Raw genomic sequence first — 14,085 nt, 5'->3', positions numbered from 1 at the left:
GTGTTTTGTTGATGTTTGTGCTATGTATTGAAAAAATTTTCAAATTTTATCATGCAGTAATTTCTGTCTCTCTTACTGCACTGCATTAAAGCAGTGTTTTCACAATGCTTCAAACTTGCTGGAGCAGTTCTTTTCTATGTTTTTTAAACTAAATACCACATCCAACGCTGTTCAAGCGTAAACTTTGCTTTATTATTTAAGAATCACATGATTTTTTAAAAATAGATTTTTTTTAGAAGCTGTGTCAGATAGCTTTTGAAGACAATAATTTTTATGGAAACCAGATGTATAATAAACGTTCATTATAAATAAACTTGTTTAGAAAATTATCATTATTGCACACACCAGATGCAATCTTTCTAATTAAAACAGCACCTTCGGAATGAGACAACCAATAAGGTTAAGTATTGAAACGTAGTGATTTTTCATACAAATGTATTGCCAAAAAATTTTTTTAATAACTTTTTATTTGGTTGTCAATAATTTTGGAATTCTATTGTATTACCCACCTTTTTGTTCTCAAACAAAAGAAAGTCTCAAAAATTTGTGAAATTAAATTAACGTATCTATTGCTTCACTCAACCTGTAATTATTTATATGCAGTATGTTCAAAGCCGCACTAAACAAAAAATCACTCTTCTAAATTACAATTTAACTTCAAGCTCTCTTTATTACTTTCAAAACATGTTAATAATGAATGTTTAAAAATGCTATCGGTGCTTGTTATACTTGTATATATATCTTGAAAAGGAAATTTATGGAAAGAGTGCTCAATACGAAAAGTATAGAGCTAATATTCATTTGTTTAATTACAAGATAAAAATTAAAGTATGTACATAACTCTGATTTTCACGCTGAGCGATTATCAGATGTATTCTAAACCATATTAATGTCTTGTATGAAAGAAAAAATAAAATGTAATTAAGTCGAGTCTGATTGTTTCAAAGTTTTTCAAGAAATACTTGTTTACATGATGGAAGTAGAAACCAGTTCTCTTCTTTCATTGTATAGTTTCAAGTTAGATGTGATGATATGGTACTTTTCCGTAAGACAAAGGTTGCATGTGCTTCCACCATTCTTATAAGGAGAGCTATGGTCGATTATTCACCAAGAAAATATCGGTTCTATACCTTTTTTTCTTCAAATGCCACAAGTGTTTAGACAGTTCTGTGAAGTTTAACTTGTTTTCTTATTTAAATGTGTGTATATGTTGGTTGTAACAGGACTTGAATGTATTCTGCTTGAAGCCTATGTAGTTTGCATCTTCTTCGTTGTTAATTGTGGACACATTGCATAGATTAATTACATGCTTATCCTGACATTTCCCGTCTAGAGGGCACACATCTCTTCGTCTGCAGTTGCTTAATAAATAAGAAATTTTTTTTGTGATCTGAGTGACCCATTTGTTTTTGACTTTTTCAAGGAAATAGTGATCAATTTAAAATCTGCATACATAGAGTATCCATATAAGGACTTGAAATCAGTAGATTCAGTGCTGTTAGATTCGGAATATTGATTGATTTAACCAAAAGTGAAAGTTGCTTGTACATAATTATAAATCTATTTATGTTATTTTGGTAAATTGTTTCTTTTAAAGTGGTTCTCACACATATTGCACATATATAAGTATTTTCAATAGAACAAATAATACTTCTGTCTTTTACATTATATAACTTCCATCACCTCATGGTTTATCAGATCATAAAAAGTGTTTGTATTGTTTGCATTGCTTTTGTGTAATTCAGCAATGTTTTTTTCTTTTTTTAATAAGGAATTATTAAACATGGCATTGAGACACGTTTCCAAGAAATTTTTGTCATATTCAAACAGATGCATGTGTATATTGCCTAAAGGAATCAAATTGGCTTTCAACATCAGGTACATTAATTTCTACAAAATAACCGAGACCAGTAGCAAACTTTTCAAGACAAAAATACCAAATGTTTTACAGAACTTTACACGTACTATGTTTATCCGCGTTCAAGACACACCAAATCCGAACAGCCTAAAGTTTATTCCTGGTTGTGATGTATTGGAGAGTGGCACAGTAGATATCCCATCAGCATCACAAGCTTATCGTTCTCCGCTTGCTCGACAGCTATTCAGGATACATGGGGTTAAAGGGGTGTTTTATGGACAGACATTTATAACCATTACAAAATCAGATGATGATGAGGTATCATGGGCCTTACTCAAACCAGACATTTTTGCTACCATTATGGATTTTTTCAGCAGCAATTTGCCTATACTCAGCGACGATCAACCAGCTGATGACACTGCTCCTTGTGATGATGATGACGAAATCGTGCTCTTGATTAAAGAGTTGTTGGACTCTCGTATCAGACCTACTGTTCAAGAAGATGGGGGAGATATCCTGTTCAAGGGTTTTGACCCTGTAACTGGCATTGTAAAGTTAAAGTTACAAGGCTCCTGTACGAATTGCCCTAGTTCATCAATTACGTTAAAACATGGTGTTCAGAATATGATGCAGTTTTATATTCCAGAGGTTAGTGGAATTGAAGAGGTAAGGGATGAGCTTGACGATATCAGTGATCAGGAATTTCAAAAACTTGAAGAAAAACTGAATGAGAAAGATTAAAAGATGTTTGAAGGGAGATTGTTTTTTGAATAGTATTGTAGAAATGTTTAGGTAGATAAATTTGTCTGATGATTTATATTGTATAAAAACAACTTTTAGTTCTAATGGTCTATAATTTTACTTTTGCAGTGTGTAGTAATATATCTTAGCCACCTTATAATTCCCTGCGTAAAACCTAAAAGTTTAGTTACATACGTTACATAAATCTCAACTTTATGTATAAGCCATACTTGCATGATATTAGAATATTATTTTTTTGATTATGTGGCATATTCTTACTGTTCTTTGCAAAGTGAAACAAAATGGCTTTTTATCTATGAGTTGTTTATTGTCAGTACTATATACTTTATATTTATTTTGATTTTACATTTTTCTTGTTGTGTATTTAAGCTGAAGTACTTATTGAATTATCAATCTTGGTATTTATAACAAACATGGTGGCAATAAATTATCAAGGCTTTATAATATTATTGGATTTTGTCTAAAAACATTCCTAGGTGCTTATAAAGTTTGATGTTCATCAAATAATGTTTTTATTTATTGTAATGGACCAATAAATGTTTTCAAAATAACATTTTAAAGAAAACTGTAGGAATATTAGCCCAGAAACTTATGTCAGGAAAATTTAGTAAAAAAGAAAAGGTTGTTAAAATTTTGGAACTTCATCTGTAACTATTTTTAGTTGCGTAAAGAAATTTTGTAAGTTTAATTAAAAAGTTTCTTTCAACAATTCAGTATATTTTATACCTTAACCCAAGTCGAATACATTATGTACATCACTGTATAATTTTGAATAAATCTAAAGCAAGAGCTCCTGTATATTATCTGTGTTTAAGCAGCACAAATTTAAAAACATTTGATTCACCTGTAGCTTTGTGTTTAAATTCTTTATTTTTTGATTAACTGACTTTGGTTTAAATTTCTCTATACATAGTCTCTCTTTTTCATTTTATTTCAATAGGCTCCAAACTTTTTTATGAGATTATATCATAAATTATAAGATATTTTATACTCTCCTCTTTCCCAGAACCAAGATAAATTTTTTATGCTTAAGATAAACAGTGGTATAAAGGCCCTTTTTTAACAAGAAAATCAATGTCTAAACAGTTCATCACACCTAATCCCTTTAGCAACACTAAATTGTATTCTAATTCTCTAAAAGAAAGGATTTTAAAAGGTATAAACCAAGCCTTCTTTAAATTTTAAACACAATTATTGTACTTAAAAGCAATTAATAATATCTAAGATTCCTAAGTAATAGTTTTGTTTAATTATTCTTTGCTTCACCTGTTTTTGTTATTTTTTCAGGTGCAAAAATTAAAAAATAAAACAGAAAAAGCAATGGAAATCCAGCAAATATATTATACATAATATTGTAGTATATATTAATGATTTAGGTTAGTCATTTGACTATCGTGTAAATCCTGCAGACTAAAATGACATATAACAATGGGTCATTACTGTGGTATCATGGAAAAATATCAAGGGAAGTAGCGACACAAACATTATCACGAAATGGTACTGGAAGGGATGGTTGCTACTTAATACGAGATTGCAGCAGTGCCCCAGGAGATTATGTATTATCATTGTGGAATAAAAATCAGGTTATGCATTTTCAGGTGCATTGTTTAGGAGACAATAAATTTTCTATTGATGATGGACCAATTTTTAACGGTTTAGACTCGTTGACTGCTCATTATAGAACTAATCCCGATGGACTGCCTTGTAAGTTAACAAGTTTTTGTCAAGGCCGGATGCCCCCATTGAACACATTAAAATATGGCAAAGAAACAAAACTTCACACGTTATGTGCTAAAAAAGACCACAATGCTATTAGACAGTTACTACAGAATCCAGAGGTAAAGCGGGATATAAACTCTAGAAATATGCAAGGTGATACTGCATTGCACATAGCATGCAATCTTCATGATGACAAGACAGTCTCGTTGTTACTTTATGCTGGTGCTAGCACTGCCGTTTCAGATAGCCTTGGAAAAACTCCTATTCAGGTACTTCTTTGTACATTTATTTAAAAGTTTTAAAATCCTAAATTTTTTGTTTCTGTTTAGTTAAATATTTGTTATAATACTAACTATCTTAAATGACAAAATAAACATTTCCTGCTGAAAAGAGGATTATTTTAATAAGCACCCTTAAAAAAGTGCCCTTGAACAAAAAGGAGGTGATTAAAAATGTAGCAGGGCTAATGTAAAACATAAACAGTATTTCTAATTCATGTTGACGCCTAAAGCACACCTTCACTTTGGCAAGTTTTTTCCAACATAATATTTGTACAAGCTATAACTTATATATATAACTTCAAGTAGACCTTATGGTCAGAAAATAAATTACAAATTACCAATATGAAACCCCCTATGCAAATGTTAAGTAAACAAATGGCGTTTATGTGGACAATTTTGAATTAGGAGGGCTAGTGAAGGACTAAAAATGTTGCTATAGTAACTTTAAAAACTTACCTTTTTTAATTTGTTCATTTTTCTAGATTGTTTGTACTAATGGCTATGCATCAACACTAAACATGCTCATATCTCAAGGACATGCTGATTTTCATGAAAGAAGCCCATCCAATGGTTGGGTACCTTTGCACGATGTGTCAATGCGTAATTTTCTAGACTGTGTTAAAGTTTTACTGTCATTTAATGCATCAATACATCCTCGGACGTTGGATGGAGACACGCCTCGTGATTTGGCATTAAGATACAACAACTATGATATTGTTGACTTTTTTGGTAAGCTTGTCTCTCTTGTAATGTTTTTTAAATTTTAGGACAGAATTTAATCCATGAAATACTGCAATAAGTGAATCTTATAAGCACCAAAAATCTTGACAGGATAGAAAAAGGCCATGTCTCTTTCGAAAGTGTTTAAAATTTCTGTGCCATTTTAGTTACTTCACTCTTCTTCGATCGTAAGATGCAAAGAACTAAATTTTTTGTTTTGCCTAGCAAAAATACTTTGGTCTAGTGCATGTATTTCAATTAAGCCAGTAGTTAACAAGCACAATCAGACTTTCACAATCTAGTTTTATGTTAGAAAATTGAGGAATATTACTTCCAGGTGCAAATCCAAGTCAATTCAGACATCGGTATACACCAATTCATGGGAACAGCCATTTATGATGCCCAAAATAAGGAGGTGCTGTTAAATGTTCACAGATTGTTTTTTGTGACAGGGAAATATATATGATTGTTCTGGTTTCATAGGCTTTCCTCCAAAAATCAACCATTTGATACAAACAATTTACACTTCTTATTTCCAAAAAAAGGCTGTTTTACTCAATCCAGAGATCACTACAAAGACCAAACAAAATTTTAGAGGACACTAATACCCTAAATAATATTCTGTCATCATTTTTATTTTCTTCTTTTTCTCTATAATTTAAGCCATGTTTCCTTTATGTTTTAAAGCTGCTAAAAAATATTCCTAATTCCTTAGATTACAATATTAAAAAATATATTAATGACACCCAGAAAAAATTAATAAAACTGCTGTGGAAAGTTTTTTAGATTACCAAAATTAACCCTCTTATATTTTAGCTAATAAAACTCAGTCCAGGGTTCTTATAAATTAGATGAAATTTTATTTTCTGTCTTGACATGTTTCTTTTAGATAACTATCCTGTCCCAGCCCCGAAGACTACAAGCTCACAATGGCTGCATCAGAATTTGGACAGAAATGTATGTCATGCTTATAAAAAATTCCTTTTTGTATTTCTTAAAAAGAAAATTTAAAATGCATATAACTAGCTTAGCATCTATTTTTGATATTTCTTTCTTTTTAAATAATTTCCAAAAGAGAAACGTTGCAAAAATAAAACTTAATTCAGAACTTGGGTTAATGTCATTTTTAAGTTCTATCTAAAATTACAAGCCTTCTCCAAACTAACCCGTATAACTGTAGACTCCATACTTTATTCACTCTAAAGTAGCAGGTGAATATAAGACAAAGTAGGACTTCGTAAGTAATGTAAATAGAAGTTAATCATTGAGAGTCATCTTCAATTTTAACCTGATTTATTTTGATTTTTAAGGGGGCTGTTATCCAACTGGACCATGCAGGTCTACAAGATGGTTTGTTTCTGATCAGAAGTAGTATCACATGCCATGGTTATTATGTTTTGTCTCTCGTATTCGAAATGAAAGTTTATCACTTCAAAATACAAAGTAGAGTAAGCCAGTGTTTTTTTAATTTTTACTATTTTTAACTTTGCTATTAAGACATACTTTCATTCAAAATTCAATTTTACGTTAAAAGCGAGACTGAGAATTAGTAAGAGTAACCTATGAATGGCTAAAACTGTATGCTTACTTAATCGCAACTAGAAACAGCATGTGTAAAGTTGTCTTGATTGTCCAGAATTTTGCAATATGACGATATATACTACCAGTTCCTTTTTGATGTGCGTACCATATAGCTACAATCGTTCACGAAAATTTTGGTGGGCTTAAAATATCTAAGGGGTGAGGGCGTTTATTAAAAAATACCATAAAAGTGGGCAAGTTTATTCGAAGCATATCATATTGCATGTTCAGTTATTTTACAAGTATATTAAGAAATCTTAATGTGGCTAGGGAAGCTTTTGAGATGTACTGCTTAGTATATATGTATAAAACAGGTAAAAAGTTTAAATTTGTAAAATATTATAGTAATTTACTGCTCTTGAACTGTTCAGGCTGATCGTTGGTTTTATATTGATGATGGACCTTTATTTGAGACGTTGCCGCATTTGGTTGATCATTACATACAATATTCAGATGGCCTACCAACTGTTTTGAAAAAACCTGTTGGAATTCACTCTACTGGTCCTCCACTAAAGCTTCCACCAAGACCTGCTCCAAAAGTAAGTGATGTGTTATCTACACGTTGCGGAGTAATTGAATTGTGTAAATGATTGTGAATAACAAGGTAATTTTCAGTTTTCCATTTTTTCCTTTTGTATTATATATATATTTTTTTTTTCAGGATCCACATCCTCAGTTACCAATTAGTCGTGATGTTGAAGGATCTTTCAATAAAACCAAACCATTACACTCTCCGAAACCACCACTTCCGACACCAGCAGGGCGTCCACCTGCTCCATCTCCTCACCCATCTGGTCCAGCCCCAGTTCCTGCATCTAGACCTGGCAGCATGAAATCGGCTCCACTTCCGGCTGTTCCTGTAGCACAGCCAAAGCCAGTTGGTAAGTATAATTCTTAGGTTTGGGGTTTCTCGTCCATGTCAGGATGTCTTGAGTTGTTCTCTTCTTAAGAAAATCAAAGCCAAATGCACCTTTTCCTTCACTGGCCTAAAAATTAATTCCTTTTTACGTTTTTAAAATCTTCTGTCACGACACCGGTAACCAAGGTGACAATATACGCTGCTGATTTAGTACCTGAAAAAATTGCGATGTTATCAATAACCGTAAATTAATATTATTTCTTCAATGAAACTCAAGGTAATAAATTTTGCTGTTGTTTTAGTCTAAAGAAACACTTTTTTCAATGCACCAATATATCAAGAATTTAATGGTCAAATTTAGACAGATGTTGGCATTAACAAAGTTACAAAATTTATAATAGAACACTAGTTACCAGTCAGTTTTGCATATTGTAGCTTAATGTGGAATTTCGTTTAGCAAAACAACAAAGTTCTGTGCAACAAACCATGATACCTCGCGAGTCGTTAGAATTAGGACAGGAACTTGGTGTAGGAGAATTTGGGTCTGTGTTAAAAGGAGTTTGGACAAGTCCTGATGGTGAAAAGGTAAAAAAATTCTTTTAAAAGCTTCCAAAATGAGCAAAGGAACATTGCTAAGTCAGCAAGCTTAGAGCTGTAAGCATATTGTTATAAAATATAGAATGTGAAGAAATTCTTGATTTAGTAGTGCGATTGGATAGTATCATGCTTTGTTGGTTTAGATATCAGTTGCTTTGAAAACACTTCATCAAGATAAATTACAACAGGGAGAAAAAGTAAGAACTTACATTTAAATTTTTAATGCAATTTTTCATTTCTTTAGATATAAAATGTTTCTTGCTTTTTTAGAGCAAGAAACCTTTTTTTCTGCTTATTGTACTAACACTGGTAATAACCCTCCATTAGGATTCAAGTTTCTTTTGCACAATTGACAACTCTGTTACAAGCGTGCTTTTTCTATGATAGTATGTTTTAATTAGAACTACTTCGGTTGGCCAAATACATTTGTTAAATGTAGTCAATTGTTTTAGGAGTTCCTACGCGAAGCCAGAGTAATGTCTCAGTTAAATCATCCTTGCATAGTACGTTTACTGGGTGTGTGTCTCGGTCCTCCAATGATATTGGTGAGTTTCAATTTATGCAATTGTGATTGGCTAAAAACTCTGGCAAGTTTTCAATAATTACGAGATGTTGTTAGGTTTGGTCCTACAAACCGAATGTTTCGTCGAGTGTTAAATATAATGAAAGAGTACAGTAAATGCTGTAATAAGAGCCAACAGCGTTAACAAAATTTTGTACGTTTTATGGGGCGGGAGGGGATTATTTTAGGGAGCGCTTGAAAGTGTTGCTGAGACTAGCCACTAGCCAAAGAATTGGTTAAAAGGCTTGAAATGTTTAAGACGCTGTATTATATTTTAGCATGTAAATTATATACATTGTAAATGTTCAGGTGCAAGAGCTGATCACTTTGGGTGCATTACTGGACCATTTGATTGACCACCAACCAGAAATCCAAGAAGTTGATTTAAAACTTTGGGCTGCTCAAATAGCATCGGGTATGATGTATCTCGAGCACAGAAGATTCGTACATCGAGATTTAGCCACAAGAAATATCTTACTTGCTACAAAAAGCCAGGTATGCATTTGTTTGAGAGTATTTGATATGCATTATATTTGTTTACATGTGGTTATTTTAATGAGAATAAATTTTATGCCACAAATGGTAGGCGCTTAGCGATTAGGCGTGTGCGTTTAGGCGTTTTTTGAGGTTCAGTAAAGAAGTATCTTTTAAAAAAGAAAAGAAAAGTATGGTACAACTGTGTAAAAGAGCGTATTAAATTTCGTACCAAGTTTTATGACTTAAGGGAAAGTTGGGGGGACGTTATCCCCCCACGTCTCGCACGACACTCGCCCCCCTCCTTCCTCCCCTATACCCCGACATTTACACAACAAAGATTTAATTGCGATGCAAATTTCTTTCAGGCAAAGATCAGTGATTTTGGATTGTCTCGTGCAGTAGGAGCTGGAAGCGATTATTACCAAGCACAGCAAGGTGGAAGATGGCCTGTAAAATGGTAACCAACATCCTTTCCCTTTTATCTAGTGTGTTAGTCAGTTTAAGCTGTTCTAAAATAAAAGCACATAACGGTAAGGCGTAATTTTAGAAATTCTAATTTAAGACCATGAGAAATATTTTATTGGTTATTTACCCGGGATAGCCTATTTACTCCAAACTGGTATTGGGATTAAAGAGGTTCCTGCAAATGGGTCCTTATTGGTTATTTACCCGGGATAGCCTATTTACTTCAAACTGGTATTGGGATTAAAGAGGTTCCTGCAAATGGGTCCTTATTGGTTATTTACCCGGGATAGCCTATTTACTTCAAACTGGTATTGGGATTAAAGAGGTTCCTGCAAATGGGTCCTAGTGTATATAAAGCTTCTAAAGGAGCTTATAGAACTCTTTCAAACCCAGCAATCGCTCAAATAGATAACTGCCCAAGACATCAACTTTGATCTCATGCTGAACTTTAGGCAGAACAGACCGACTTGCATCTCTATAGTTTCTGGAATTACTCGACTCGGTGATTAAACCCGCGCCCTTTTGCACTGAGAACAAACGCTCTACCACAAGGCTACCTTTTTCTTTCTCATCGCTTTACCGTCAAAACATGCATCTTGTTGGTCCGGTGTGTAGTTTGCATTTGTCTAAAACAAATAAAAAGAAGCAACGCTAAAAAGGATATATACATGGATGATAGTTATGTGATGGGTGCATATTCAATTTGTTTGCCATAACCGGGTGCCTGCTCTTATAATATATCAATTGTAATCTGATTCGACAGTAGTAGAGAAGAGACAATGAAATCATGTAATAATATGTCAATTCTTTATTAGGTACGCACCGGAGTCGATTAATTATGGTACGTTTTCACAAAAGTCTGATGTTTGGAGTTACGGTGTAACGTTGTGGGAGATGTTTACATTCGGTGAATTACCATATGGAGAAATGACGGGAGCTGAGGTGAGGTTTTGTTTTTTATTTATTAGAAAGTTTATTAAAGGAAGTCCATAGATAAGGTCTTCTAGCGTTGCGTGTCGCTTCTACATTAAAAAATTCGCTTAAAAATGTTAAGCGAGTTTTTTAATTGTTATAAAATGCATTATTCTCAACTGGCATGCGTCGTAAAAAATGCATTAAATTGGGAAATAATCTTTTACGGCAGAAAATGACCACTCATATGTACAAAATTTAAAAAGTCTTTTTTCGAGTATACGCTTTTTGTTCTTACGGGTAAATACATACACAACACCTGCGATATATTTTACATCGGTGTACCCAGGGCCCTATGTACTTTGAACCATGAAACTGAACAATCGTAACTTAATGCATGTTAAATCGCGTCTAAAGTGTTACCGCGATCCAGCCTTTATGGCTTTATTAGTTCCTTTGAATTCAAGTTCGAATTTCAATGTAGGTAATAGCGCTATTGGAACGTGGCCAAAGACTGGAAAAACCCGACGATTGTCCAGAACATACTTATCAGATCATGTTGCGTTGTTGGCATCAAGAACCTGCGCACCGGCCTACATTTGAAGAACTACACACCATCTTTTCAACTGATCCTGAGTATGAAGATGCGAGAAAATACAGAGAAAGGTTGAAAAAATAATTCAACAGGTTGAATGCTCTGTTTCGCATTTGCCATAACCTACTGACCTGTTTAACGCCGACTTTTTTTTTGTGTTGATTTTTGCGACGCGGTTTGGCGGCTTTCTTTTTATGAGTTTGACGGTGAAAATCAGAAATTCATACCAATTAGCAGTCGTCAAATTATAGACGTTGGCGTAATAGCGGTTTTCGAGGTCGTGATTTTGTGGTTTAATTTAAAATTATCGTAACTTTCTTTTTGACGAATATCGACTTTGCTTTCTAAGAAGCAGCACTCCCTGTAGATCGGTTGTTTTTAACATTTGTCATTTTAAACACACGCTAGTGTTTGACAAAAGATTGCGCGAGAAACTTAATCTAAATAAAGCACTCAGAAAGCTGCCTAATAGATTCGTGTATATACTAAGTCTCTGATGGAAACAATAAAAGAAGTTTTTGGTCCATTGAGTGGTCGTTTTTTTAGACACAGTGAAGGAGGGTGAAAAAAATTGTTCTAGACAATGAAAATTCTGAGATAAGGAGATTTCTAGCATTCCCTGTTCAAGTTTAACTAATAAATTAATATTTTTTGTTGTAACCCTCAGATTTATACCAATAAGTCCACCTTGTGATAAATGGAGCTTTGAGCGCAGCCGTGGACACCATTTTTAGTTTTAGTATCTCCTCTTATTTGCATTCACCGAGATTAAAAATGCTTCACTCTTCAGTTGTACATACATATTTTCATTATTTTTTTTTAATTTTAAGTATCTTATACTTCTGACAATAATATGGAAAATATTTTTTAAATCTTATTTTTATAACATGTTTTTTTTTATTATTGTAACGTTTAGTTCTATTTCTTTGCTGGACAAGATAAAATGAAATTGTGTCTGTTATCTGTTTCTACACTCAAACCTGACTGTTGTCAATCACTACTCGTGTAATATTGGATCTACTAAAACAGGGTTGACATGCCATCTTAAAACTCTTTAATTCCCCTTAATTTTAAAAAGTCTCATCAAACCCTCTCTGAAAGTGAAGTTTAAGAACTCCTCAAATATCAATTTTAATGTTTTAAATTGTAATGTTTTAACCTGCATGCTTTTATTTTTGAAATGCATAAAAAATGCCACATTTCTACAACAATTGTTCCTCACTCGTGGGATCACCTCAAATTTATTTTTGTGTCAACTTTGTACCCAGGCCTTACTGTTGATTCAATGCCGCGCTAAAGATTTATTGAATGTTCAATCACTCTTCTGTTAGAGCAATTTTTGTACAGTATGCACGGTTATTTCCGAAATCCCCAAGTTATTATATTCTTTGCTAAACTAAGATGGTTGTGCTTTTTACAACGTGTTTCTGCAAGCACAGAAAAATTCATGTTTTTTATATGACATGATTTTTATCTACAGCCTGGACTTCATTTTTAAGTAGATTTTTAATAATTCAGTCAGAACCCAATTTTACACTTCAATGTACTTTTTTCGATATTTTAAGAGTTTGCAGTTAAAAGTACGTAATCATTGAATACTTACCAAACAAACAGTTCCTATTGGTGGTGCTTCCAATGAGGGTTCTGCGAAAGATACCTGGTGCATTCACAGCTCTCATCTGAGCAATCGCTTAACTACAGTTTCTTTTTATCGTTATTTCAACAATGACATCAAGGTGTGAGCTTCATAGACTTTGGGCTTTGGATCTTGGGTTACAGAGTCAAATTCGTATTCTAGAAACGTGGTAATTGTTGCTGATGTCAGCACAAAAATTTTTTATAAGAATTTCAGGACCTTCTTGAACTGACGTAAATTATTTTATTACGCGTAAGCGCTACAAAAAGCCACTAGTAAATCCTTAAAGCTAGTAACGGCTTTACAGCCTGTCAGTTGCGGAGTATTGACTAATTCACACTCTCAGTCATGTCGAAAATGACAAAAAACTGCTTTTATTTTGTTTATTTTGTCCGCGATTGTGGCACCCACCCCTGTCGTCCAGATAAGTATAGTGAAACCTCTCGGTGGACATCATGAGACCTCAAAAAAGCGTCCACTAAGATAAGGTAAAAATTGGGTGTAAAAAATTCGAAGCCTTCCTTATTGATAAGATTCAATCCCAGCCCAGTCCCCGCAGTGTGTGCTAAAATACAGTTGACATAATTCACATATTCTTAGCAGCATAAAACACCAAAAATGTTTTCGAAATGTTAAATTATAATAAATATGTTCCCAGGTTAATTACCATGTCAACTTTGTTCCCAGATCTCTTGCCACCTCGTTTATAGTAGTTGTGAAAAGAGGTTTAAAAATTAGGTTGTGTTTACCACTATTTTTAATAACCTGTCTCCCCACTGATTTATTTATTTTCTTTAATAACTTTTAATGAGCGGTAATCGTTTCTCAGGGTTTTGTTTATCATTTTAAATTTTACTATTCACAAAAGCTAACACACATTCGCACAGATTATGACTGCAATAGAACTCCTAATTATGCAATAATGGGAGAAGATCAAAAAGCTGCGAAAAGAAAACAGACTTTCTAATTTTCCAGTAATTGTCCTCAAAAACGTCCGACTCATAAAGGTTTGGTATAGACAGTAAGATATGAATTTCACTTCGTGAAATTATCCCACGAAA

General features: G+C 33.3%; 3 protein-coding genes across 3 annotated transcripts in view; 2 read left to right on the top strand and 1 right to left on the bottom strand.

Annotated features, from left to right (window-relative positions):
- LOC130635502 (uncharacterized) overlaps positions 1 to 14,085 on the bottom strand; it is a 99,798-nt gene that overhangs the window by 30,179 nt on the left and 55,534 nt on the right. The window lies entirely within an intron of this gene.
- Positions 1,098 to 3,064, top strand: LOC130635501 (NFU1 iron-sulfur cluster scaffold homolog, mitochondrial-like). The gene has a single exon (XM_057444838.1). The coding sequence runs from the start codon at positions 1,748 to 1,750 to the stop codon at positions 2,597 to 2,599; it is 852 nt and encodes a 283-aa protein (XP_057300821.1). The 5' UTR covers positions 1,098 to 1,747; the 3' UTR covers positions 2,600 to 3,064.
- Positions 3,887 to 12,344, top strand: LOC130635496 (tyrosine-protein kinase HTK16-like). Its single transcript, XM_057444829.1, has 13 exons — positions 3,887 to 4,608; positions 5,103 to 5,349; positions 6,230 to 6,297; positions 6,651 to 6,788; positions 7,293 to 7,460; positions 7,583 to 7,802; positions 8,238 to 8,365; positions 8,521 to 8,574; positions 8,830 to 8,922; positions 9,249 to 9,434; positions 9,782 to 9,873; positions 10,697 to 10,823; positions 11,278 to 12,344. The coding sequence occupies exons 1-13, from the start codon at positions 4,036 to 4,038 to the stop codon at positions 11,470 to 11,472; spliced, it is 2,289 nt and encodes a 762-aa protein (XP_057300812.1). The 5' UTR covers positions 3,887 to 4,035; the 3' UTR covers positions 11,473 to 12,344.

Source organism: Hydractinia symbiolongicarpus, chromosome 3, assembly GCF_029227915.1.
Source record: "Hydractinia symbiolongicarpus strain clone_291-10 chromosome 3, HSymV2.1, whole genome shotgun sequence".
Taxonomy (NCBI): domain Eukaryota; kingdom Metazoa; phylum Cnidaria; class Hydrozoa; order Anthoathecata; family Hydractiniidae; genus Hydractinia; species Hydractinia symbiolongicarpus.
Note: the sequence above shows the minus strand (reverse complement) of the source record. Positions and strands in the feature narration are given on the sequence as shown.

Excerpts from the sequence above, each read along its gene's own strand:
- LOC130635501 (XM_057444838.1), top strand. The coding sequence starts at position 1,748 with ATGTTTTTTTCTTTTTTTAATAAGGAATTATTAAACATGGCATTGAGA.
- LOC130635496 (XM_057444829.1), top strand. The coding sequence starts at position 4,036 with ATGACATATAACAATGGGTCATTACTGTGGTATCATGGAAAAATATCA. Across the intron at positions 8,366-8,520 it reads CAAGTCCTGATGGTGAAAAG|ATATCAGTTGCTTTGAAAAC; the intron begins GTAAAAAAATTC and ends TTGTTGGTTTAG. Across the intron at positions 8,575-8,829 it reads AATTACAACAGGGAGAAAAA|GAGTTCCTACGCGAAGCCAG; the intron begins GTAAGAACTTAC and ends CAATTGTTTTAG.